This window comes from Phocoena phocoena, chromosome 6 (assembly GCF_963924675.1).
Source record: "Phocoena phocoena chromosome 6, mPhoPho1.1, whole genome shotgun sequence".
In the NCBI taxonomy this organism is placed as follows: Eukaryota; Metazoa; Chordata; class Mammalia; order Artiodactyla; family Phocoenidae; genus Phocoena; species Phocoena phocoena.
In genome coordinates this window covers 65,790,420-65,817,418 of record NC_089224.1, presented here as the reverse complement: position 1 = coordinate 65,817,418, position 26,999 = coordinate 65,790,420, and the positions used below count along the sequence as shown (strand labels likewise).

At 45.3% G+C, this 26,999-nt stretch overlaps 1 protein-coding gene across 1 annotated transcript in view; it reads left to right on the top strand.

The window, feature by feature from the left end:
• The window catches only part of APBA1 (amyloid beta precursor protein binding family A member 1), a 78,292-nt gene that overhangs the window by 36,768 nt on the left and 14,525 nt on the right, over positions 1–26,999 (top strand). Inside the window, exons 2-8 of the mRNA XM_065878760.1 lie at positions 3,618–3,713; positions 7,970–8,009; positions 11,680–11,825; positions 20,737–20,769; positions 21,754–21,840; positions 22,485–22,670; positions 26,374–26,553. Coding sequence (XP_065734832.1) covers positions 3,618–3,713; positions 7,970–8,009; positions 11,680–11,825; positions 20,737–20,769; positions 21,754–21,840; positions 22,485–22,670; positions 26,374–26,553 — 768 coding nt within the window. The remainder of the gene's footprint in view (positions 1–3,617; positions 3,714–7,969; positions 8,010–11,679; positions 11,826–20,736; positions 20,770–21,753; positions 21,841–22,484; positions 22,671–26,373; positions 26,554–26,999) is intronic.

The window sequence follows — 26,999 nt, the reverse complement described above, 5'->3', positions numbered from 1 at the left end:
AGAACCACAACATCGTTTTCCTCTTTGTTTCCCTGGCCCAGTGCTAGGAACACAAGGAGGCACTGAAATGTCTGTTGCAGGAATAAGTTAATAGTAATTATTTGTGCACTGTTTTTTTCCCCTTCATGCATAGCCTGAAAATTCCAGGAACTGTTTGTCTCTCACCTCTACCACCAGCCGTTAGTTTGCCCCAAGGAGATGTCCAGTTGGAATGAAAATGAATGATCGGCTTTCCCTTGGGATGCTATTGCATCCTTAGGCGTAAGATCGGGACTGTCCATCTCTTGTCCTGGCATTGAAGAGCCTAAGTCTTAAGACTGACAGCTCTGCTTTGTGGAACCCCAGAGCTGTGGGAAATCTGTGGGAAATCTTCTGCAAACATAATTTGCAGAAGACGTATTGTTGAGCTTAAGGAGACCTCCTGTAATTACCAACACAGGGAATTGTTGAGTCATCTTTGAACACTACCTCCCTAGAGACACCCTGTGTGGCACTTAACCTTTGTGAATTTCCAAGCCCACATTTGCTTCCCACCCTTGTCTCATTTGCCTAAAACTGAATATCTGTTCAGTAACCCAGAAGGCATGAGACTCCAGACAGAAATATGTAATGATAGTTTTTACTGTTTGCATCATTTTGTTGGTTAAATTTTGCCTCCAGTACATCTTTGAAATATAAAAAGTATTATCCAATTTCTGGTTTTCTTTCCACTCTTGAGCGTATAACAAGGCAGAAGTTGAATTGATGTTAACACCCTTGTTTGGGCTCCATGGAGCCTGTGTCTGCTCTGAAGGTGTTTGTCCACCTTGACTTTGTCAGCAATGGTGTGGTGGGTAGTGGGCTTCCACCAGGTAGGGTACTCTCTTGTTTGGGGACAGTTTTTGCTTTAAAGGAGCTTAGCTGGAGCTAAGGTCTGAGTCTTCACAGGCAAAGGCCACTTCTCTAGTTCAAAATGCAGATGTAACATTCTACACAAAACAGCGTAGAGGTCTTATATCAGAAAGAGGCTTACCACTGATCACTAAAAAAATGCAAGAGAGTAGTGGTTGACTGCTTTCTGTGCAAGTTGGAAAACATGGTAAGGCTGGACACCCCACTGACATCAGTTATTCAGTAAATGTTTACTGGGTGCCTACTGTTTATAAGACACAAGGCTAGGAACTTGGACTATGAAGATGAATAAGACAAGAGCCCTCCGGAGAGTTCTTGGGAGAGGGGAGGCAGACACATAAACAGATAATTACAAAACCCGAAACATGCCATCAGGGGAGAATGGTACCTTGAATAGAGTCTGAGAAAGCTTCAGCAAGATGAGTGCTTTCGAAGGAGAGAATGAGGGAGAACTCTCTAGGTGGAGGTCAGTAACGGCACATGCAAACAGAAGGAAGCACAAGGGGCCTCATTTGCATGCAGAAGGCTAGGGCATGAGTGTCTGAGGGGAAGTGCCGCCTGATAAAGGCTGGTGTGGGTCCCCTGAGAACCTCGGTGAGAGCAGTGCCCACCAAAGTCACATTTGTGCCTCTTCTCCAGTGTCCCATGGTGGACACCTGGGACTGGCCATCGAGCCTCACTGTGGGGTCTGACCTGCCTCTTCTGCATCCCAGCCTGCTCTCCAGATAATCTGTCTTCTCACATCATCCGGCGATGACCTGGTGCTCACAACATTGCAAAGACTCCATTTTCAGAAGATTTGCAACAGAAAATAATTAGAGAAATAGGCGCTGTGGGATACTTTGGGAGCATTTATTTTTTTCAACGAAGGTGCTATACATGGCTCTCAAACCAAGCAATTAAAGAAAAAGCAGCTGCTCTAGCTTCCCCAGGGACTAGACCTTTAAAATTTTTGTGACAGAGAAAACTACTTGGGGAAAAATAGACATAAATGTCCAAGGAAGCTCTTCAAGTTTGAAAAACTGGGAAAATTTAAAGGCATTAAATTATCATGAAAACTTGACTACATTAATTTTGAGTAGGCCAGACATAGAGCTAACTCAGCAAGTCCCCACCACCTCTCTTGGGTGCCGAATGAAAAATTCTGTGTGTTCTTTTTAAAGGCACACAGGGCACCTTTCTTGTGTCCGGGGACCGTGGGGCTTGGGTACTTCGTGTCTGATGTTACCCTAATGCTCATCGTCTTGACTTAACTGCGGAGCAGCTGATTGCTGCCTGTGAGTGTTGAAGAGGCTCATTGGTCCTCACCTCCCTGCTCAGGATCAGGTATATGGGCTCATGGGAAACAAATCCAGGCTTCACAGCAATAGACTGGGATGGTACCACATCTGTGTGCATAATACTGCATTTCACCATATCATGCTTCAGCTCATTTGGTGTTTCCTGTCATTAAGACTCTTTGGAAAGGATTTATTGTTTTTATGATTTCACACAGTGCTTGCTGGGGGCCCCCTTGTATGTGAGCGTGCCCCCTCCCTCCCTGAGCACCATTGCTCCGTGGGACATTCTCCCTTCCCACGCAGAGGCGTACTACTGACGTCTCTGTGCCTCCGCTTCCCCGTGAGGTTCAGTCTCCAGAGGTCAGAAGCAGGTTCTAGCTATTGCTCGTGTGATTTTGCTTTCTTTACCCAGAACATACCTCTCCTCAGTCACAGCCCCACGCTTCCTCAGAGAATAGGTCCTTGACTGGGTTCGGTTTTATGCCTTCTATCAAACATCACCAACAGACTGTGAAGCTGCATGTCCTTCCTCTCAGAGGACCATGGCTGCAGATTTCGTAAGCATCCCTGTGGCTCCCCTGAAGGTTCTCTTCATCCCCCCAGATTTCAGGAGCGTGCAGAAATGTTTGGGAACCAGCTGGGGAGGGTTTTCAGCGCCTGCACTGTTCCCATCCCTGTGCTTGTTTTCTTTCTTTGGTCATTCAATCAGCAGGGCTTAAAGGGCGCTGGCCTGGAGCTTCAAATCCATTCAAGCAGGACCTGCACAGGGAGCCTGAGCCCATCACCAGGTTGGGGACTATGCTTTCCAAACCTTTTCTATGCCTTATTTTTAAACATACCATTTAACAAAGAATTTTTTAACTCTTCTAAGAGTATCACGGTAATGTTTTTTGGATGCCGAAATATCTCTGTGTTTTCAGTGGCCTTTGGATTATTTCAGACAGAATATTTCACAGGCGGTGTGGTTTCCAGTCATCAGAATCAGTCCCGGCTGCCTCTTTAAAAATTCATGTTTTAATTTTCCCCTTTCCTTTCAGGTAATCTTGGGCAGGTGATTTTATAAGACGTTTAGCACCCAAAGTCTTTTGTTTCCCTCAGTAAGAAAAATGTTTTAAAAACGGAAACATTTGAGTATCACTATTAGCTTTATTCACCTAGGGCTTTAAGTTTGATATTCAACTTTCGCGATGCTTGAACACTTGGCCTAAGGTGCGGGGCCGGGTGAGGCTGAACTGTAAGGGCTCCTTTGGAAACAGGGCAGGAATCTAACGAAAGCTCGACAAATCCAAGGCTTCTATGTACATTTGGCAGTTCCTTTCCAAGAAAGTTTTCTCACTGCTGAAATGTGCCTCAGATATGACCTCTGTGTCCCCCAGGGCTGGGCGGTTCACCCAGTCCCTCACTCTGTGATGCTCACTGTGATTTCCTCTGCTGTCTGTGTTGCAGTCCCCGTCTCCTGGCAGTTCCTCACCCCTGGGTGCAGAGTCTTCGAGCACACCCCTTCATCCCAGTGACCCCACGGAAGCCTCCACAAATAAAGAGGTAGGGTACCATTTTGTTTCAAAAGTTATGTCTTATTCTGTTTCTGGTTTATGCTTTCTCCAGCCTCCAACAGAGCTGCTGACCCAGATTACCCTGCGGAGAAAAATTCTGATCTCTCCAGCGTGGAATTCGGTGATAAAGCCATGCCATCCAGTTTGACAGCCGCTAGCCACAGGTGTCTATTTTAATTCATAAATAAAATGAAAAAGTCACCTCCTCAGGCACACGAGCCACATTTCAAGGGCTCGGCAGCCACACGTGACTAGTGGCTATTGTACTGGAAGCAGAGATTACTGAACGTTGCCATGATGGCAGAAGCTTCTCTTGGACGTGGGACGTCAAAAGCTCTGTTTAGCAGCATCCTTCCTAGAGGTGATATGAGCCTCAGTGCCATGGCATTATGGTTGCTCTGTGGTTTGGGAAATGGGCTGGTTTCTTAAATACTAATTTATTTCAGGCCCAAGTGAAATATCTTTCATGACAACAGGATGACTGCTTGTCCTGGCTTACCTGGGGTGGTTCCGGTTCACACCTGTTGTCCAAGCAGTACACCTGGTGAGCACCCCGTCTCACGTTTGAAAGCGGCAGCGCTGTCCAGGAGAACTTTCTGTGATGCAGGGAATGTTTTACTTCTGGACTGTCCCATATGGTAGACACTACCACGTGTGCCTAGCAAGCCCTTGAGGTGTGGCTAGTGGCACTGAGGAAATGAATTTTGCATTTTATTCCATTTAAATTAGCTTCAATAGCTGTGTGTGGCTAGGGGCTGCTGGACAGTGCAGCCTTAAAGTGTCTCTTTGGACAGCAAATCGTATGGTCACCCTACTGATGGAGGCCATGCTGAGCACTGGCAGAGAATATTGAAGACAGAAGATGCTGCTTTGCTCCCACTAAGGGTTCTGGGGCTAGAAACGGGCAGGTGTTTTTCCCCTGAGAGGGAGCCATTGCCCTCTGCAGCACCTGTTGTCCTTTGACACCTGACTAACCGCTACCCTCACCTACTTATGAACTAGCAACAGGTAAACACTGGCCTGCACCATCATCTGCATGTGGGCTCAGCTCATTCTAAATCTAGATGCTGCCTAAGTAACACTGAGGACAGGCGTTAAAGAGCTAAACCACATGATGAATAAGTGTCTCATTTTTCCTTCCTTTTGCTAATAATTTTCCATTAAATTCGATGGAAGAAAGCGACCTCCATTTTAACCTGAGTGGCAGATCGCTTCCAAAAGGAGCCTTAGTTAAAATTTACCCTTAAAATATCATTGAATTCACGTATGTTTGCCATTAAATATTCATGCAGGGGAGAAGTATTTTTTTCATTAATCTATTCATATTAAACCAAACAAACATGAGGAGACCTTCTCTGAAACGGCACCAACATTAGAATTTAGATTTGAAATATGCTTTGTCCTTCTCTGGTCTTCATCAGGCCACAGGAACTGGAGTAATGGGCTTACGGTTTCTGCTGGCCCTGCATCCTACAACGTCACCTTGTACTTTATTATTCATAGCACACGAATAGGTAAGAACAAATGGCAAGAAGAAAAGCCACAGTGATAATAACAGTAATGAGAGTTACCATTTCTTGAGCATTTATGGTGTTCAGGCACCAGGCCAAGCAAGTCACATAGTATCTCATTTAGTCCTTAAAATACTTCTGCGAGGTAGGAATTAATGTCCTCATTTGTTAGTGGAGGAAGCTGAGAGGTTAAGTAACTTACCTGAGGTCCCAGATCTCACATGTGGTAGGGCCAGGTTTTGAATCCAGAGCTCCGGAGAGCCCAGGCTCTTAACACCAGAATCTGCTATCCTTGCAATGAAGAGTACTTGCCGGTCACACACTGAATGGACAGGGTAGCTTGCATGTTATTATTGCAGTTTTCAAGCCTCCGGACTCTACACATGGTTTATGTGACCTCCTGGAACATCCCAGAGATTTGGCCTTTAAGTTCTTGAATGTGGCTTTATTAGTTCTTGAATGTTAAGGATCAACTAATGTTCATCTCTGTCCACATGTGGGAAAACACAGGGCTAATCAGACATCTGAATATTCAGCGTTTGATTATTCATCAGATACAATAAGCAAGTTTCTCATTTGGCACACGTTTCTGCATATCTTTAGAAATAACGATGAAAATCCTCTTTGTGTGCAATAATTAGAGATTAGAGACTCTTTCGTTTCACAAAACTCTTTAAAAAAAAATTTACTACTCCAGAGATTAAAGAAAGCCAGTCATGAGTTCATGAATAGAGAATAAGTGAATGTACCAAATGCCCTCCGTTGTGGCTCTAAATAAAACAGCAGCTTTTAGAGCCATAGACTAAAGCAGTTCTTTTGTAGCATCTGCTAAAATCTAAATCTAATAGCCCAAGAAAATATAAATATAAATTGGCTTCTTGGTTGTACCTGGAGGCTAAACCATTTTGATTAGATGAAGTAAAGCCCTCATTGCCCCTAGATGCTGAGGGCAAGGACGGGGAAATGGTTGGGGAATAATAATCTAAAAGTCTTTGGCTCTTATGAAGAAGCTAGCTTTCATCTGCATACCATGAAGTTACGGATTTTTTTTCCTTAAAGCAACAGAGTTTAAGCCAACAGGCACTCAGCTGGGCCTATCTTCTCACTTGAGTAAATGGAAAGTAAAATTAATGTGAAGCACCATTGAAATTGGAGGCCTCTTTTCTCCTATCCACATAATCTTGGCTTTCACTAGGTGTGCCTCTTTCCATAAATGCGTTAGCAGCCAGTAACTTTTCGTTCCTGGTGATCTTGTGTCCTTAGTTTCTTTAAAGGTGATCCTTTCTGAAACCAGAAACCCACCCTCTTTGGTGTGAGGAACCATTTCATCCCAGTGAGCACATCTGCAGCAGGTTTACTGAGACTCATCTGCATTGTGTATTGTGTGATTAGTGTTGAATTCTTGTCATTGTCCTGGATTGAGTTTAGAGTCTTAAAATGGTTTCTTCGACTGCCTCCAATTTTTCACATAACAGTTAACACTAATATTTTTTAGCATGTTGTGCAAATATTAACTAATTAATCATTCCTTAGCCATTCCCATCTTCCAAGTGAAGAGCACTGTATAAAGTGCTATGATATGGAGTTGTTTCCCATGATATACCAGCCATCATCTAGGGCCCTTCAGTCTTCGAGTCCACTAGGCACCTCAGAGTATACCATCAATTCAAGTCAACCTACTGAGCAGCTATGTTGTACTAGGTAGTCTTGTTCTGAAATGATCACCTAACACCTGGTAGATTCTTGGCAATGAAAATCTTTAGGTTTTTTGAAGATAACCCTTGGCCATGCAAACCCTGATTTTGCCCATTTTAGGGACTCTTGTCTTTTACATTAGCTCTCCACTCTCCTGTAATGCTCTCATCACCCTGCCCTAGACAAACCAGCTGCAAATTTTGTCACTGGTTGGAGCAGGAATGAATTACCTATTCTTATTCCACTGAGAGTTAACTCTAGGACATTTGCTTGTGAAAGGAACCAAGTGGTAAGTACTGCTCCTCTGAGAGCTAGCATTTAAACTGCCATCCAATCAGGTTCTAGAAGGTTTCTAGCTGATTATATCCACTTCCAAGGATGCTCTGGGAGACTGACGTTTGCTTTGAGGTTTTACTTAGTATAAGAAATTCCAGGGTTTTTAAATTACCTCTCTGTTTATTGGGTTCTTATTTTAAGGTAACACAATAATAACTTATGTAATGGGTTTTTTAAACTAAAATACATCAGTAAGGGATGAAAGGAAGAGATAAAAACTGTAGCAATCATTTTTAGCACAGTTAGAGATCAGTGTAGCAAAGACATAAAGTGGAATAAAATTCTCAAAGGGAATTCTTAATTTTAGCATATAATCATTTCATTGGTGCCTTTACTAATCGGCAGTTTCTCACTTAGACACCCAAATTCTTAAGAATACAAATTGAGTCCTTTTTATTGCTATTACTGATTATGAATTTTGGCCCATGGGTTATTTTTTAAGATGACAGACATCTCTCTGATTGTAGAATGTAGGATTTTTAGATTATCTAAAATATGAATGGGTGGTTCTGGGCTTTGGGTAACCTTTAATAATAAATGCATATGTTTATTCACACGTCACTTTTTGTAGCCCAAAATGGTTGACAACTGGTTAATATCTGTCATTGGGGATGTATTTATTTTTCATGTTGCACAGATGGCTGTGTTAATGCATTTTTCATCATGCTTTGCTCTTTTTGAAACCTCTTTGTCTTAATTGCAGTCAAGAAAAAGCTTGGCTTCATTCCCAACCTACGTCGAAGGTAAGAGCTGAGAAGGAAATATTGAACACCGAGTCATTCATGAATCTTCTAGCATTTTGGGTATTGGAAGCCCTGGGCTGTAAGACGATAGTGGGGAAAAGAGACCACAGAGTCACCTATTCTCAGTCTTAAGTCTTAGAATCTTAGACTAAAACAGCAGTAGCCGTGAACCTCTCAAAGACCCTCCTCCCTGCCTTTGCTGATTCTGTCCAGGAGACTCTGAGGCTGGGGGCTTTGCCCAGCCTAGAACTGGCCATATTGGATCCAAAACCCAAGTCTCCTTATCTCTAGTCCAATATACCTCTTGCATCCATCAAGGCCCATTCAAATGGGAATGATGTTTAACTAAGGGAGAAATTTTGCTCTTCATTTAAAAAATAAATAAAAAGACCTTCCCAGTAATTCCCGTCTCTTGCTTGGATGAGCTAGTGATAGTAACATTTATCAAGCTCTTTCTTACTGTCTGCCAGGTACTGTTCTAAGCACTTTCTATGTAATAACTAATTGAATCCTCACGTTGACCTTGTGAAGTGGGTTTTATCATTATCCCCGTGTTATGCACGAGAGAACTGAGGCATGCGGTGTGTGAGCAACCTTCCCAAGATCCCACAGTTAGAGTAGCAGAGACAGGCTGGGAACCAGAAGTCTGGCTCCACCATTCTCCCTGTAATCAATATCCGATGCAGTGCCTTTGTTTTCTGCCACACAAATGTTGATATTATGCAGGTCCTATGGTTTCTGGCGATTTGCTTGTAGTTTGGTGTTCCTGGCAATATCTTGTCACCTAGTTTTGTTGTAAATATATTCCAGTGGTTTTTGGTTTCCCTATCTAGTTTCTTTGTTTTAGGTGGTGATTAAGAGAGAATAAAAAACTATGCTACTACGACCATCTTCTTAGAACCCTCCAAAGTAGTTTTTTAATGCTAAACAAATTATGTAAATGTTTGTCTAACACCCTCCTCTGACTTCTCAATTCATTTATAATAAAATTACAATTTATTAACCTAAAAAAAAAATATCTGACGCAGGACTGCCACACATGGTTGTGCAGGTTGTTCACTGCACAAATGTATCCTGTCAACAAGCCTGGTGGGGCCACAACTCAATCGAGGCTAGACATCCCAGCTTGAGGTCAGGCCACACAACTGGAGCGTGCTACTGATCCTCTACCAGGGAGGACAGCAGATGATTTGGGGGGCAGGGTAGATTGTCATTCCCTTGAAGGAGGATTTTCTGGGAGCCAGAGGATGCCCGGACATCGTGTCTGGCCTTTGGGTCCTGTGCATGAACCGTGGGTGTGTTCCACTGCCCAAGAATGAATTACCTGGATTCATAAACCAGCCTGAAGCCCAGGACAAGCTCATAGGTTTGGTTGTTACTCAGGTTTCTTTCTTGAGTAACTTGGAAATTATTTCCACCATCTTTGCAAAGCTCCAAAACTCCACAAGAGTACCTCGGGGAGTTTTCAGAAGTTGACTGTTTCAGAATAGTCAAAACTATTCTTCACATCCATCCCTCTAGGCCTAGAGATTTTCAAGCTCGGCATTAACATGAGTGTGAAGATACAACGTGTGCTCGTTCACCCACAGAGCAGCATAAACGCATCACTGAAAAGGAAAACCTGCAATTCTTTGACTTAGGACCATTATAACTTTTTTTTTTTTAACTTTAAAAAAATCCACTAGCACTGAGCCTAAAATGAACTTATGTAATTCAGGCTGTTTTTTGTGAGTGTAATACCGTGACATTTGATTTTAGTCAGTTTCCCCAGAGGATAATTGACATAAGATCATATCTCAAATATATATTTGTTTAGGTCCAATAGTTCTGTCTCTTGGCTGCCTGACATTTATACAGTCACTTAAATATATCTGGATTGCTTTTAAATATATCTGCATATCCATACTCATTATGGTTAAAGAAGGACCCTTTTCAGTAAGTAGAGCTAAATCCACTGATGAATATATGATATTGGAAGTCCCATAGAGAAGATGTTGCATTTTTGTTTTTCTTTTAACATTCATTATTTTCACAAAATAAATGGAAGCTTCTTAAAAGTTGCTATTCCAGGTGAGACCTTTTTTTCCTCAATACCGGGTTGTCAAAAATGATTATGTTTGTGTAACGTTATAAATCTATCGCTGGAATTTGAGAGAAGACTGATAATCTCTTACTTTTTACAAGGCATAGTGTGGATCCAAACTTGTCCATGTATTATTTTAGGTTGACAGTGCTTCCCTGCTATATACCTAAAGTTGTACATTGTAAATAACCTGCATCCTTCTCACATCTATAAAAGCTTCAGGGTAGGAAGGGTGTAGCTGTTGAGAAGCATGTAAGTGACTGGTATGTGGTGGAGGCAGCTTTGGCTGTGTACCACTCAGTGTTTATCCAGAGTCTCAGAAAGAATGAGAATCAGAAAACTAACAGGTTTCCTGACTTAATTACTACACACACGCTTTGTGAAGGCCTTTCCTAAAACATTGTTAAATTTCTTTTTTTCCACCACCAACTTGGTTTTAGGAAAATGAATAGATTACTTTAAGGCTGTACCCTGATAAGTAGCTTATCGTGGGAAGCAGCTGTTTAAGCTCAAGATGAGCTGGATGTGTAAGGATAAAGATAAAAACCATTTCAGATTAGCTCTCCAAGAGGAAAAAGCAAATTGTTTCCATTTCAAATTATCTAATTTACGACGCTGAGGTTTTAACAGTCTTTCCAAATATGGCATTCGAGCCAAAGAAAATACATATAATTTCATTGCAGAATTAAAACGCCTTTCTTAGCACATCTGTTGTAAAGTTATATATTATTCCGAAACGTGTTTTAATTTCCAGTAGGGTTTACAGGTGATCGTGGTTAGAATCAGATGCCCCCATTTTAAATATTTAAAACTAAGGTTTGATTTAAAAGGCTGGTGAATGAGAACAGAAAATTCCAGTTTTCCTTGGAATTGATATGTATGTAGACGCAGGCCGGGAACATTGCAGCCTGTGAGTCAGCAAGGTAGCAGCATGAGACCATGGCTTTAGGGTAATGTTACCTGTCTTGCAGATTTCAGGTTAGAGGCTATTTTGGGAATCCAAACATGTGGCAACAAGTACTCATTTTTCTGATTTATAAAATCTGTTTCCCCCATTATGGATAAGATGGAAGGGGGTGATATGCATGGGTGGCGAGTAAAGGAACTGCTGTAAAATGAGTTTTTCTAATAAGACGGCCTTCTGCTCACCTAACCATTTGTCCAGCAAACATTTATTTGATACCCCGTGGGTGACAGACACTGACTAGACACAGGACAGCCAGAGATGACTGTGACGAGCTCTTTGTCCCAAAGAGCTCGCAGTCTAACAGGCAAAACACTGTTAGACTGCGAGCTCCTTTATCACTGAACTTTATGCTTCATGTTTAAATAAATATTCACATTGTTTCTCACAATAAATGGACCGGGTGAAATAAGCTTCTCTAGGAAGAAATCGTTCCTTCTATTTGCAAATGAGGGCTGAGTGAAGGTAGACCAGAGAGATGCTCTAGACTCGCAGGTTGATGCACCTGCTCAGGGGTCTCTGGAACTGGCCCACCTGTGCTGGAGGTGAGCGGTGGGGGAGAGGTGGTGTGATCGGGGTGTAGAGCGTGGCTTCACTCACCGCTGTGGCTCTGTGTGTTACAGTTCCTGGACCCTGTGACCCTGAGGACTTGATCGATGGAATCATTTTTGCTGCCAATTACCTGGGCTCCACCCAGCTCCTCTCAGACAAAACCCCCTCCAAAAACGTGCGCATGATGCAGGCCCAGGAGGCAGTGAGCAGGATCAAGGTGAGGGCGCACCGTGTGCTCCGAGGGGGGCGGCGGGCAGATGTGGGCGCCTGAGCCGGCCGTAGTGCTCACCCCACACCTCATGTCCCGAGCTTAGAGGAGAGGAGATTGAGGTGACGTGGCAGGCAGTGCTTATACACGTACCTGCCAACAGTTCTAAACGGAAAAAAGATTTCCAAAGTATGCTGGAGTCCTGATGTATAAATGCTACATAATTTGGTTGTTCTTAATGGCCAGTCTTGAGGAAAGAGTGTAAAGCTTTGAAAAGTTGAAAAGTTGAGGAAGGATAACATTGCAAGTGTTATATTTCCAATATAATATGTGAGAGCTGTATCTCTGTATTTCCTTGTACGGTTAGAGACCAGTGACTAAAACGTCCGTGATACAGTGTGGTTCCAACTAGCTGTCACTGCATTCGAACCGGTTGATCCTGTTCAAGCTAGACTGAACTGGCTTGCTTCACCTAAAACGAGCCATTTGATCAGATCTACCCTGGCTAGTCTGAACCAAGTCAGTGCAAGGGTAACTCGGTGCAAACCAGTCGTAACCTGTTTGAATCTGCCTTATCAAGATTTAAAAGCAGCGAGCCTGTTTGATCCCTGAAGAAGCACTTTTGTCTAGTTTAAATCATTCACAGCTAGTTTGAACCAGCCAGAGCTGGTTTGATCCCATGGAAATGCAGAGCTCTAGAATCTCCACCACGATGCTAGTGCCACCTAGAACCTCATGTCCCGAGCTTAGAGGACAGGGACCCTCATGGTGCCATCACGTAATTCAAGTGCCATTAAGTGCCACCAGCACCTAGAACCCCTGAGGCTGTTTCCGTGTAGAGCCACAGGCATCGCATCACCATTGAAATCAGAGCCGGGTGTTTCGAGTGAGTTGGGATAGGTTATGACTTCCCAGATTTGGTTCTGTCTGGTGTCCACTGGCCAGAATCAACTCCCTCCTCAAGGGACCAGTCCCTTTTTCATGTCTTCTCTCTCACACATCCCCAAGTTCCATCCTGGGCTTCGTGTGGCATGTGGAATGAGAAGCACGAGTAGAAGGCCATACGTGAGAGTCCTTTACTGTCTCCATCAAGGGAAGAATATTTCTTGAGCGCTTATGTGTGCAAGGCTGTGCAAGGTCCCCTGAGGGAGGGAAAATAGTGATTTGTAAAGTGAGATCCTTACCCTCAAGCTCAGCAGTACAAATGAGCAGTGAATCAAGCCAGCGCACGTGCAGGGGGTGCCAGAGGAGGAGAGAGGGGTGTCAGGAACTAAGGGCCACCGGAGTGCGGAGAGACCTTGAGAGATGAGATGCTGCCTGAAAGCCCAAGGGAGGGGAGAGCAGCAACCACGGAGGTCACAGAGGTCACACAGCAGGGGCCGTGCTTCTGGTCCTCCGGTCGGGGCTGATTCCCATCTTATTCACATGCCCAGGCTGTGCCATGCCCTGAATATTAAACAAGGGCAGCGCTGGCCCTTCCCTTCACTACCCATCACAGCACAGTAAGCCCACACTGCAACTTTTGATAATATTATCGACATTTTAGGAATTAGGATGTATAAGCCAGAGAGTAATTTACAGCTACATCTTACCCCCAGAGATGCATCTTATCCTGCGACTCCCAACAAGACAACTCCCTGACAATGTATCAAGCTGACCTTCCTGCCCTCCGCATCTCTCAGACTCAGTAATGCTGCTGGTAGAACATCAGGTTCCTGTTGAGCTGCCCATCCAAGCTTGGCCTGATTCTTTTTCACTGTCTCCGTTATCATAAAGAGGTGACAGTAATACCCACAGATGTCCCCACAGCCTTCTCCATCTTAATTTAGTATCTTCCAGGCACAACGTTCAGAACAAGAACACACAAACCTCTCTGAGAGAACAAGCTGCTTTTCAGGCATTGTCCTGCCTTATTTCATACAGAGCAGAGAACTTTAAAAACATAGTCTTTAAGGACGTACTTCTGACCCCTCCTGTCCCACAGTTTCCAAACATGTTATGATTTTGTTACATTAACATTTGCTAAGTAAACCCCCAGGGTGCCAGATGGTGAGCAAAACACCACAAGAGAAATTGAGATAGAGAAGTTTATGACTCACAGGTCCTGGAGGAAGTACCTGCACACCTGGAGGGGCCAAGTGGGGAGGTCAAGGCAGGACCTGGGCATAAGCCTTTCTTTATTGGGGTCTGTGGGTGGAGTGCTTTGAGGTTGCCAGACTAAGGCCGGATTGTTCACTTCAAACCAAAATGGGGTTTTGGTGAGCTCCATGGGGGTCTTACCTAAGGGGCACCAACGGGGAAGGCCCTGGGAGGCAGGGGGAGACTTGTTCACAAGGGCCATCGAGGGGGTCCTTTTCAGGAGCTTCCATTTGCACGTGACTCTGCGGGCTGCTCTCCATAGCATTTGCTTGCATGAAGGAGCCAATGTCATTTTAAGGCCCACGCCAGCTGCTTGGCCAAACCAAATGGATGCTGAGGCAGTAATACCGTGGAGTAACTTAGCTGAACTCTTAACCCAGCACTTAGTTTCCCAGGTTAGTGGTACTGTCAGCTCCCCCAGGGTCAGTGCAATGAGCCGGCGTGGTTCTCTGACAGACGGGGACCCCCTGTCAGAGAACCATGTGTTTGGAAATGGGGTGGTGCTTTTGGTTGTCACAGTGTCTGGGACATTTATATTGGCATTAGTGGCCAGAACCAGAAATACTTGATACCCTGTAATGTCCAGAACGGAGCCACATGACAGAGATTTATCTCCTCCAGAATGCCAGAACACTTCCCTGTCAAGGAACACTACCAGGGCCCATTCAGGTAAATCCTCCAGAAGAAAGCAACAGTCCACCCCCCAGATAGTACTGAAGACCCCTGAGACCAAAAACTGCACGTTGCTTTTAGATGAGTTTTTCCTAGGTTCTGTTTACTGGCCTCTTGACAGGTCCCCTTGACTCCTGCAGTTAGAGTCTCTCTGTCTTTCCCCTGCCCTGTGACACATATGTGTACTCAGTGACCTTGAGGGGAGAGCAGGCACAGACAGACACATCACCTGAACATAGAGCAGCGCTTAGGAAAGATGCCGCGTCTCAGTACCAGATCCTGCCCAGTGCCAAGTGTTCTGTGCATTTTCTGATTTCCACAGCGGTTTCTGACAGTGTTTTTTCCCCTTCTTTAAAGTGCAGCTCCCTAGTGAAAAACCAGAAAGCTTACTTTGAATCTTCAAAGGATTGGTATCCAGAAGTTCCACAGGTCATTTGAATAAAAAATTAGACAGCTTTGTCGATCAGAACAGGCAACACAGAGGCTCTCTGATTATAAATCCATTTTAGACCTGCCTAGAGCAGAGAAAGCATTTGGAAAACGTATATTTATTTTTACAGCAAATTACTCTAGTGTGAGGAATTCATTATAGAGTAGTAAGATTAAATGGTTGCATTTCATTTATAAGTATCGTTTCACAATGTGCTTCTTGCATCTGAAGGAACTGTCGCCTAACATTAAATATTTTCTGCCTCATGTTCCTTTTACACCGTTTAAATGCCTGTCAGATTGTTTGCCTTTACACCCAGCCTGACGCTTTTTCAAGTTGTAAGTGGAGAAGGCTGCGTCTAGAACCCATGGTTTATTTCCACGCCCTCTAGAAAGTTACCGTCAGGATCGTGAACAGAGACTGCATTGCATGCACAGGGAACCGAGGGGCCGAGAGCATTTCTCCAGATCACTCAGGTGGTCTCAAGGGGAGTGTGCACTGCGGTGCCCACTCAAGCTCCCTTCTCTGAGGGAGGTGGTGCCACGCTTTTTCCTAAAGAGAGGCTGCCCTTTCAGGAGTGAGTTACTCTGGGCCACCTCTAAAGACACGCAGAACAGAATGAGGCTACAGAGTTTATAGCCACGTCCATCCAGGAAGGAAGGGGGAAAAATTTACTTGGAAGTCCATTCAGTAATAACCTCACCACAAACTGATGAGTAATTCCTGGCTTGGTGCTCTCACCTGCACAGAGACAGAGGAGTTTCCTCCTTTCTTTTTCCGATTCCTTCTTCCCTTCCTCCCCGCAGGGATCCCATCTTGCCCCTCTCTTTCCTCTGCCTGCATTCTTTGTTTGACCTGACGTGGATGCCAGTGAGACCTACCTCACCAGGAGTCCGGTTGTGGCTGTGTGTTTTTGGTGCTTTCTTTCTGAGCAAGCACTGAACCTGACGTTTGGGTTTCCATTTCAAAGCAGGCTTTAATTTCTGGTCTGTCCGTCAATTACATGGTGCCTGTCACTCACATAGCAGCAACCGTGCACTGGAATTGAATAATGATACTGAATTTATACTTGGAGTCTTAAGAATTATGATTTTCCTAATTTAACAAAGAATTTATAGGTTTATTTGCCAAAATGGGAGGCGAATTTGGAGTTGTGGTTTGGCTAGATATGAATTTGGCTCAAAAAGCAAACTGTCCCTGTGCAGGATCCTGTGATAGGCATCTTAGGAGATAAAAATCAACCAATTCCTTGACCTTGAGAAACATGCATTTTAATAAGGGAGCCAAGAAGTATGTTTAGGTAACAGTAATACAAGGCAGGCTGAGGAATCTGAAATTAAAAGACATTTCCATCCACCAAAATGTAAGAAATAAGGTGCATCTGAATGCAATAGCGGAATCACAGGACATCTGCCATTTTTTTTTAAGTTTTTTTTTTTTTCATCTTTGCACCCTCCCTAATATATTCTTTCTGCCTTTGTTCCTAATTTTTGAGAAGTAGTAGTATCCTTCCAGGAAGCTTCCCATATGATTTAGAAATGCATTAGAGCAATGGTCCTCAAAGTGGGACCTGGGAATTTGTTAGAAATGCAGATTCTCAGGCCCCACCCCAGTCAGAAACTCATGGGGGTAGAGACCAGGAATCTGTTTCCATAAGCCCTCCAGGAGGCTGTGATGTATGCTATAGTTTGGGAGCCACTGCCTGAGAGACGGGTGGGTCATCCAGCCTGAAGGAGCCTCTGTTCTCCAGCTGTGCTCTGCACGTTCCGGGCAAGCCGAGTGCTTCTCGCTGACGGGGTTCCATTGGCAAATAAGCGCAAGAAACGCTGCCAAACGGATCTTTTTGGGTATTTGCCACATGTGTTTTCCTAGTAAAGGCTCTGAGAAGTCCTGTACTGAGGAAATTTAATTCAGTTTGTTTAACCAGATGCTTCCACAATTACTTGAATGCAGAATACATTATCGCTGTGGTGGTACCTGATAGTCTTGTTGCGAGGATTCTTTTAAACACGTTTTAGGGAAAAATTCTGGAGAGAGCTTTGCCCTACATGCTATCAGTATCAAAAGTGCACTATGGGGCTTCCCTGGTGGCTCAGGGTTGAGAGTCCGCCTGCCGATGCAGGGGACACGGGTTCGTGCCCCGGTCTGGGAAGATCCCACAGGCCGTGGAGCGGCTGCGCCCGTGAGCCATGGCCGCTGAGCCTGCGCGTCCAGAGCCTGTGCTCCGCAACGGGAGAGGCCACAACAGTGAGAGGCCCGCGTACCGAAAAAAAAAAAAAAAAAAGTGCACTATGCAGAGACAGCCCCCCACCCCAGCCCAGGGTGGAAATCCTGCCTTAACCCTACCTAGAGAACCAAACGGGAAGCCAGTGAAGCTAGCTCACTCACCTCCCTTCCTCTCACTACATCTCGTGCTTTGTTCCACCCTCATTCCCACTTCATTCTCTGCTCCTCAGCGGGAAGACGGGGTGATGTGCTAAATTCTGCCTGAGCCGTAGAAACTGCTTCATGTCCATGCAGAGTGTGGTGTTTGTCTCCATTTTCTTTCTCCATTTGTGAAGCTCACAAATGGCGTTTTGATATTTTTTGGTCCATGCATTTTTGTAAGAAGCATGCATTATCAAATATTATTCTGTCTTTACTAGCCTGCCCCAAAAGATCAGATTTTCCCATTCTTTTATAGAGAGATTTTCTTTAAGAGTTAAAAATTATGATTTAATTGTAGAATGAAAATTTCTATCAGTGTAGCATTGTCTAAGCCATCTGATTTCCCATCTGACTTGAAGTCTGTGGTTGATAAAGACGATATTGACACTGGTAGCAGACCCTTCACGTACATGATCTCATTTACTCCTCCAAATGGAGGGGGTGGGGAATCCTGTGAGGTAGGTATCATTAACCCCATTTTACAGACAGCCTTAGAAGTTTATAGATGAGAAAATTGTCCAGATGGCACAGTAGCAATTTGGAATATAGAGTGAGATTTCCAGGGTTGGAATATCTCTTCTGCCACTTAATAGCTGTGTGACCTCGGGCAAGTTAATTAGCCTCTCTGTGCCTCAGTTTCCTCTCCTGAAAGATGAGGATAATGTAGCGCCTACCTCACAGGGTTGTTGTAAGCTTTTACATTGGTACACATGAAATGCTTAGAAGGATACTGGCATATACCAAGTGCTCAGTAAATGTCAGCTGGGGAAAGAAAAGCTAGAATAGCCAGGAGGATCCCCAGCATAACTAAACTTGAAGGGTCTTAACAACAGCAGATACCCAGTACACATTGCAGATCGAGTGATAGGTTGGACGGTGCTGCAGTATGTCCTGTGCACCACAGCCTGCTGGTGGTAAGCCATAATCAGTCTCGTGAAACACAAGGATTTAAATGGATGTTGTCACTCCCTGCTTCAAGATGCATGCTGGCCTTAAGGCTCTCTTAGACCTTTCTCTGCTGTTCCAGCTTCTCATTCTGACCCCAACCCCATCATCATTTCCAATGTTATGTCTAAATTTTTAATTTGTTTCAGGGCACTTGAATATCAAAAGCGATTTAAAGGTGGTGTCACTCTAAGTGCGTAAAATATTTTTAGCTTCATAAAAATTGTCTCAGAATGCCTTTCATGAAACTCAGTTTGCCTTTGGATTCTCCTCCTCATCACCCATTCCAGTAAAAAACAGAATGTGCGCATTCCATTGGTGGCAGACTTACTTTCCCTTGAAAAGGGCCCTTTCAGATCACTCTTCCCGAGAGTGAAGAATTTTGACCAATAGCTATTAGGTTTTGGCATCAAAAATAAAGGAAATTTATATACTACTGCCATATCATTCAGGGGAGGTAGTAGAAGACAAACAGATGTTAGGATCTCACAGCAGTTGTTTATCTTGAGGATTATACCTGGTGCAGATCAGAGCATCCCTGGCAGAACGCTAAGATCCCACCCAGTAATCCCCGCGGCACAGCATGAGCACAGGGCCACTCCTCAGATGTGCGGGTATTTCCACCGTCATGCACAGTGGTGAGGATGATGCTTGCAGTTGCTGCCTTCAGACTTTTCCAGAGTAGGCTGTTCACCTCGAACTCATGACCAGCAGTACAAGCTGTGGGGTGGCTCTGTGGGAGTGGGGCTGCCCTAGTCTCCTGGTGCACCAAGATTAGCCATTTGGTGTTTGGATAGCTGACTCATCCAGTTTAGGTAGTACAGACAACACATGTAGTCCCTAATGAAATAGTGACGCGCTGCTGAGAGCAAGAGCTTTCCCACCAGGTGAGTACCAAGGATGTGAGGGAGCAGCTCTCCCTGTACCCCACCCCCATCCCCACAGCAGTTACATGGTTTGGCCATTGACTCAGCATCGTTTGAGTAAGATCTCTGTATATGTACCAAGCCCTACCAAAGCCAAGAGGTTGCACCCCGACATGGGCAGATTATAATCATCTAACATCATAATCATATAAGAGCAAACACAAATAGAGTGCTTACAATGCACCAGGAACTGTTCTGAGAGCATTGTATATACAGTTGACCCTTGAACAGCACAGGTCCCCTTGCATGTGGGTTTTTTTCAGTAGTAAATACTGCAGTACTGTATGTTCCAAGATTGGTTGAATCTGTGATTGGTTGAATCCGAGGATGTGGAACTGTAGATTCAGAGGAACCGAACTGCATATACAAAGGGCCAACTGACTGTAAGTTATACGCAGATTTTTGACCTGCGATGGTTTTGGCACCCCTAACGCACACATTGTTCAAGAGTCAATTGTATTCATTTTATCCTCAAAACAGCCCTATGAAGTCGGTACTGTTTTTACCCTCATTTTACAGTTGAGGAAACTGCAGCACAGAGACATTAAGTGGCTTGTTCCGAGTCACGCAACTAGTAGGTAGCAGAGCCAGAATTCAGTTTTAGACAGTCTGGCCTCAGAGTTTCTACTTTTTATCAACTATTCTATCTTGAATAAATATTACATCCATTTCTAGTTAGGTAGAGGCTCTGTTAATGTTACACAAATTTAAGGCAAGAAGTATTACTAGAGATAAAGAGGGAGAACAAGTCAGAAATCAGTGACAAAAAGATAACTAGGAAATCTTCAAATATATTAAAATTAAGAAGAACACAGTGCTAAATAATGTTCAAGGAAGAAATCACAGTGGAAATTAGAAAGTGTTTTGAATGAAATGATAATTAAATTGCAGCACCAAAATTTGTGGGATACTGCTAAAAGCAGAGATTAGAGGAGGCTCGTAGTTTTATATAAATATATCAGGAACGAAAAAAGTTTGAAAATCCATACTTTACGTTTTCATCTTAAGCTAGAAAAAAAACTGGCAAACTAAAGCCAAAGAAAAAAGAAGGAATAAAGGTACAGGCTGAAATCAGCGAAATAGAACACAGGCATACAGTAAAGGAAATCAACAGAATCAAAAGTTGGTTCTTTGAAAACATCAAGTGCAGTGAAGTGTAGGAAGCACCTCAATACATGTCCGTCCTACTACTACCCCTGGCAGCTACTAAATTCTGATCTAGGAAATCGATTACAGAGTGGGATTTTTTTAAGCCAGTCCTCCTCCCACAGAAATGCTTTATACCACTGTCAGTATTAGTTTGTTGATTCCCTTTTCAACTGAGTCTCTGCAAATTCTTTTCTAACTGTTCTCCTGTCTCTGTTTGTTCCATGCTAAGCAGATGGCCCAGAAATTAGCCAAAAGCAGGAAGAAGGTGCAGTACAAACAACGTCATCACCTTGATGTTTTGCCTGTTTTTTTTTTTTTTCCCATTTATTTACGTTTTGCCTTTTTTCTTATTTCGTGTTTTTGTTTTCTGCATCCAGCAAGTTTTTGTTCAGATTTCTTTTTGAACCGCTCCATAAGCCAACGTTTCTCAAAGCTCGGTTGCCCAAAGTGGCTGTTTTCTGTTGCTCATTAGTCATCTCACTCCAGAGGAATGACAGGGAGCAGATTGGGGATGCTGAAGGGAAGTGCCCACCATTCAGGAGCGTTCACGTGGCAGGGACCTGGGTCTGCTCAATTCTAGTCATGTTTGATTTGTGGATCTGTCAGATTGCTGGATGCAAAAAAGAAAACTCGCTAATAACCACACGTGTGCAGAGTCAAGCCCTGAGTGAAGCAGACTAATGTGCTTTTTTGGTTGTGAAGCTTCTAGGTGCTTATGAGCTACCCATGGGACACTGAGGCATTGGGGCTCGCTCTTACTGGGGTAGCTTCAGGAGTGGGTACTGCTTCTGTGGTGTGTGGTGTGTGGGAACACGAAGACCCTCTTACCACAGCTGCCTTGTTTGCACCTGCTGTAAGCATTGTCCCCCAGGAGCAAACTCTGACGTCTCCAAGGTCCTGGGGGTATGAGTCAGTTGCCCTTGTTCCTTCAATCTGTTGGGCTCTGAAACCCTTGCAGACAGTGCCATTCACGATCATTGTTCGTGGAGTCAGATCTACTACAGTTACTGCTTCCATGGCGGAAGAAGCAAGGAGGGGTCTGCATTTCTCCCTGTAACCTGGAGATGCTCACTCCCGTCCCCGTGTCATCCTCTGTGTGGTCCCTTCAGCTTTGGCAGTCTAGTTCTGAAGTCTGCATCCCTGTTCTGGTGACTGTGTCTCAATGCCTCTGTGTACGAGCTAACCTCGCTTGCACGCACCTGGGTCAGAGTAACGTGTTGAGCTTTCTCTTGTGCATTTTCCTTCTCAGGCCCCTGAAGGTGAATCTCAGCCAATGACTGAAGTGGATCTCTTCATTTCTACCCAGAGAATCAAAGTATTGAACGCCGACACGCAGGTATTAGCTGGCTCCCACCTTCCTCGGGGGTGAAGCTTAGCATGACAACTAGGAGACTGTGCCCTTGTCTGTAGAGCAGCTGTCCCCAGATGCTGGCTTCCACACAAGCTAGAAGGTTGTGTATGCAGTGCCTGCTGCTGGGCTGGGGGATGGGAAGGGACTTGGTAGGGAGGATTGGGGCTATTAAAGATCAAAGGAAAAAATAAGCCTTGGATATTGTTTGCTAATAATTCTCATAAGTTTTTATCAGAAGATTCATGAACAAACTAGCCTTTTAAGAAATTTTGTTTAAAATCACACACACACACACACACACACACACGCGCGCGCACACACACACACTACAATCATCCAGTCATCACATGCAGATTTTTTATTTTTTAACTTCCCCACCAGAGATTCTACTGGTTGTAAAATGATTGAAACTCCTTTTCACATACTACAGACCACTTCCTGCTCTGGGTTATCACAAGCCAAGGGAATTGCTCCCAGGCCTGGGTGGGTGCATGTAAGTCTGCCAACAGGGTGTTTGCAGCGAGCTCCCACGTGTGGACTGCACTTGGCTGGGCTGTGGGGTGGCAGGCTGTCTCATGGGTCATTCGATGCCACACTGGACATACCAGCCTCTCCCTGCTGCCTTCCAGGAGACAATGATGGACCACCCTCTGAGGACCATTTCCTACATTGCAGACATCGGGAACATCGTTGTGCTGATGGCCCGCCGGCGGATGCCCCGCTCCAACTCCCAGGAGAACGTGGAAGCCTCCCACCCATCCCAGGATGGAAAAAGGCAGTACAAGATGATCTGCCACGTCTTTGAATCTGAGGACGTAAGGGCGGCCTCCCTTCCGTGTGATCTGGGCTGCCCTTGGGTGGCCAGGTTCCCTCTAGTTCTCAGAACCTTAATCATATGTGAGACAAATACTTATTGAGCACTCATTATGTGTCAAGCACTGTTCTAGTGCTAGGGATATAAGGCCGAGTAAAATAGACAAGATACTCATTGTAAAGCTTGTAGAGAGACAGAAAATAGATAGATAAATATACTTAATATAAAGTTAGGTAGTGGAAGCTTTGATAAGGAAAAACTAGGTCAAGGGATAGAGGGGCCAGGGGCTATTTCAGGTAGAGTGATGAACAAAGTCCTTTCTGAGGTGACATTTGAGCAGAGACCTGAGTAGAGAGAGGAAAGAGCAGGTGCAAAGGCCCTGAGACAGGGACCTGCTGATAGAGGTTGAGGAAAGGCAAGGAGGCAAGCCACTAGAGAGGACAGAAGGGTGGGAAGAATTCAGCCAGACCCACAGGGGCCCGAACAGGTCTCACCTGGCCACTAGGGCATTTGGGGAGGACAGTTCTTGGATGTGCAGGACTGCCCTTTCCTAACAGGAAAGTTAGCATCCCTGACCCTTCCCACCAAATGGCAAGAGCACCAGCCACCCGCTCCTTAGCAAAACCAGCTGCTCCTCCAGTCACAAAGCTAGTGATCCCTAACGCCCATCGCTCCAGGTGATAAAGTCAGCAGAGGAAATCAGCGTACAACAGAGGTGTGGCCCATTCTTCCATTCAGCCTCCTTACCCAGTTGTCCCTAGAACTGCCGGCGAGAACACCAGGCTTCAAGCTGTGTTAGCACCGTGCTTCCCCCAAAGCTCGACAGGCCTTGGAAACTCACTCTGGGCCTTGCTTTTTTTTTTTTTTTTTTTCTGGCCAAGCCATGAGGTTTGCGGGATCTTAGTTCCCCAACCAGGGATTGAACCTGGGCCCTCGGCAGTGAAAGCACAGAGTCCTAACCACTGAACCACCAGGGGATTCCCCCCACGATGGTTTTGAGCTACAGAGCCTCCCCAAGAGGGCCGTGTTGGTGCCGTTGACTGGTCTAACTTTTCCTCCTGCCACAGTGGAATAAGCTGTATTTCTCATGTTGAGCAGGGAACCTTTATATACTCAAAGAAAATTGCCTACAGTAGCCTTGGCTCCTTAAAAGGGGCCATTTTTCTCCAGAAGAGTGTTCATGCAGCTGCTTTAAATGGCCTTCCTCTGAGGAGTTAGGAGTCTGAGGCGAGCTGCTTTTCTCCAGGGAAACAGAGCTGACATGGCTGTAGCCACAGACAGGAGGAGACGCTTACACTTTTGTACCATCTTTTACTTGTCTGGTTCTCTAGAAAGCAGTCCCAGGGACACGGTCACTGAGAAGGCAGAGAGCTTGAAGCACCTGTCCTGGCCATTCTCCCCGCTTTTCCTTTAAAACTGAGGCCAGACCTGCAAACTGGGAGAAAATGAGTTTAGACGGTTCTCGGAAAGTTCCAAAGGAGTTACATTTAGAATCTTAAGTTTCATGTGTTCTGCAGGCCCGTGAAAAGGTGGAGTTAGCTCTGCTCACCAGACGTGAGGGTCCCGGTACGACCCTCTGCCACCTCCCTCTGGCCTGGTGCTCCTGAGGAGGGCTTTCTTTCCCTTGGGGCTCCTTTGGGTCCGTAGGGGGAGATGATGAAGGGGAAGAATGAGGAAGCAAGGGTGCACCTGGGAATCTTACTGCTTTGCTTCCAAAGGCCAGGACAGAACGGGGAGAGCACGGGCTGCAGAACTGGGAGGACTGTTGGTGGATCCCGTCTCCCATTCTACAGAAGCTTAGGCTGTGCAGCTGCTGAGCTTCTGTAGAACGGGCTGCCGTGCGGCTCAGGTGGACACGGCAGGGATATAAGTAGCCTGTGTGTGTTTGCCCGGTGCATCCACACGTGACGGTCGGGAGGACCGCTGGCCGTGTTCTCAGACACACTTTTTTTAGTTCGTCTGTTCACACGAGCCTCTGAGGCCCTCGGTGATGCCTCGGCAGGAGGCAGCATGGTGGTCCTTGATGTGACTTGTGGCATGTGACGTCACCAGGTCCTCAGAGTGAGAAAAGTTGAGCATTTCTTTCCCCACCGCCAGCCACGCAGAAATTTCCGATATCACAGTTAATTAGCTGCTTTCAGCAAAAATTACCAAAGGTAGGGAAAGGAGGAGTGCAGATTAGAGTTGTGTGTGTTTGAAACATTGCCCTAGAGCTTTTTGTTGTTTTGCGGGCTTTCTACCCACTACTATTAGAGCAGCAGTCCCAGTGGTGGGCAGGAGGTGGGCTCCGGAATCAGGCTGCCAGGACTCTCAGCCGCCATCCCCACCCCAGCTTAAGCTCTCAACCTCGTTTTCCTGATCTGCCCAATGGGAGCAAAGGAAACAGATCCAAAGTCTAAGAGCTCTGAGAAACAAGGGATTTTTGTGCTCGATTGGTTGATAAACCTGCTTTGAGCTGCCATGAGACACTTTATAGGATTTGTCCAGCTTACCATGAATCTTACACATTTGTTGCAGGAACGTTACTGTGTTTAGGCACTTCTTCAGGCTCTAATGGGGTTTTTACACAATGTATGATAAATGCACCCTGTTACCTTTCTAAAATGTGAACATTTCTGAATTCTGAAACACTGCCTTCAGAGCTTAGGATGAGGGCTTATGGACCAGTCATACTTGACGTCTTAGACTTGCTGTGAGGATTTACGTGACGGTGCTTCTACAGCATTTAACACAGCACAGGCTCAGTTGCTGGTGTGTCTCCCAGGTTGTAATGTTGGTTAATTAACGCAGGGAAAGGTTATCAAAGCCCAGTGCAGGAGAAAGAACAACAGAAGCAGAGCTCCTGTCCTGTGAGCGGTGTGACCTTCCTTGAACAGGTTCCTTCACGTCTCGGGCCGCAATCTCCTCACCTGGAAAATGCATAATAATTTGTAATGTCCCATCCATAGATAATATGAATGAAATGAAATTCATAGATAATGTAACCTCCCTTTTTGAAAAATTTTTCACAAAATAAGCAAAGTATTGCCATAAATATAACACAAGGGAGAAATAAAAGGAAAGCAAGCTAAATAAAATAGGTTGACAGACACACACTCACACACACATGCAGAAACCACCATGCTCTACGGCCAGTGTGCAGGCTGATGGGAATGTGATTTATTGGCAACCCACATCCCATGAATAGCATTGATGCTGACGATTTTCCAAAGTCATGAAGCTTACTCGTGGTAAAGTGTTGGACAAAACAAAATACCGTCTTCTCTCAATTTACAGAATAGTTGTATTCTTGGACTGTTCAGTGTGTATTAGAGCATGCAGCTAAAGTCCTGTGTTTTTATATAAATTAGAGTTGAGTCCCAGCCTTTAGACACAGTTGTTATATGTACATGAATGTCCAGTGGGATATTTGAAAGTTGTGCAGGATGTAAAACAGCTTGTCCCGTGTAGGACTATCCTTTGCACGGCAGTAGGTCCAGCATCTCTGACTCCTGTCCGTCAAATGCCAGGAGCTCCATCAGGACCATTGTCATAGACAAAATTGTCCCCACTAATTTTGAAAATGACCTCTAGCAGGCACTGCTGCCCCATGGCGACCCACTGGGCCAGCTGCTGCCTAGGGCTCTGTAGTCCTGAGGGACCCAGGTCGCCCACCAGCAGTGCTGCCCTGTTGACCCCGTCTCCCCTTTCCGGCTCCTCTCCAGGCGCAGCTGATTGCACAGTCCATCGGGCAGGCATTCAGCGTGGCATACCAGGAGTTCCTCAGGGCCAACGGGATTAACCCCGAAGATCTCAGCCAGAAGGAATACAGTGACCTGCTCAACACCCAGGACATGTACAACGATGACCTGATCCACTTCTCCAAGTCGGAAAACTGCAAAGATGTAGGTGCTTTCCAGAAGCTGTTCTCTGAGCTGGGCCAGCCGGGCCCACCCGCGATAGAAGTGAAGGCAGAGTGGCTGGGCTGAAGAGTGAGCTCAGGCCCATCTCTGTCTCACCTCACATGAGGCCCGATAAGGACTGCAGCCGAGGGCCGTGGCCAGTGAGACAGGGCGTCGTCTGCTCCCTGCAATCCAGAGCTGACTTTGGGGTGGGTTCCAGAGGCAAACGGGACCTGAACCCTGCCCTTTACCAAGCCCACAGTCTAGGAAAGGGCACAGATTTTAGATGATGGTGCTGGTACAGGCACTCGTCAGAGACAGCTGTAGTTGGCAGATTGGAGCCGATCTCGGCTCTCAGGTCTCCGATGATAAGTGCTGTGCTCCCCCAGGGACCGAGCTCTGCAGGAGTGTCTGGAGGAAAACGGGGCCATCTGATCTGGTCTGAGGTC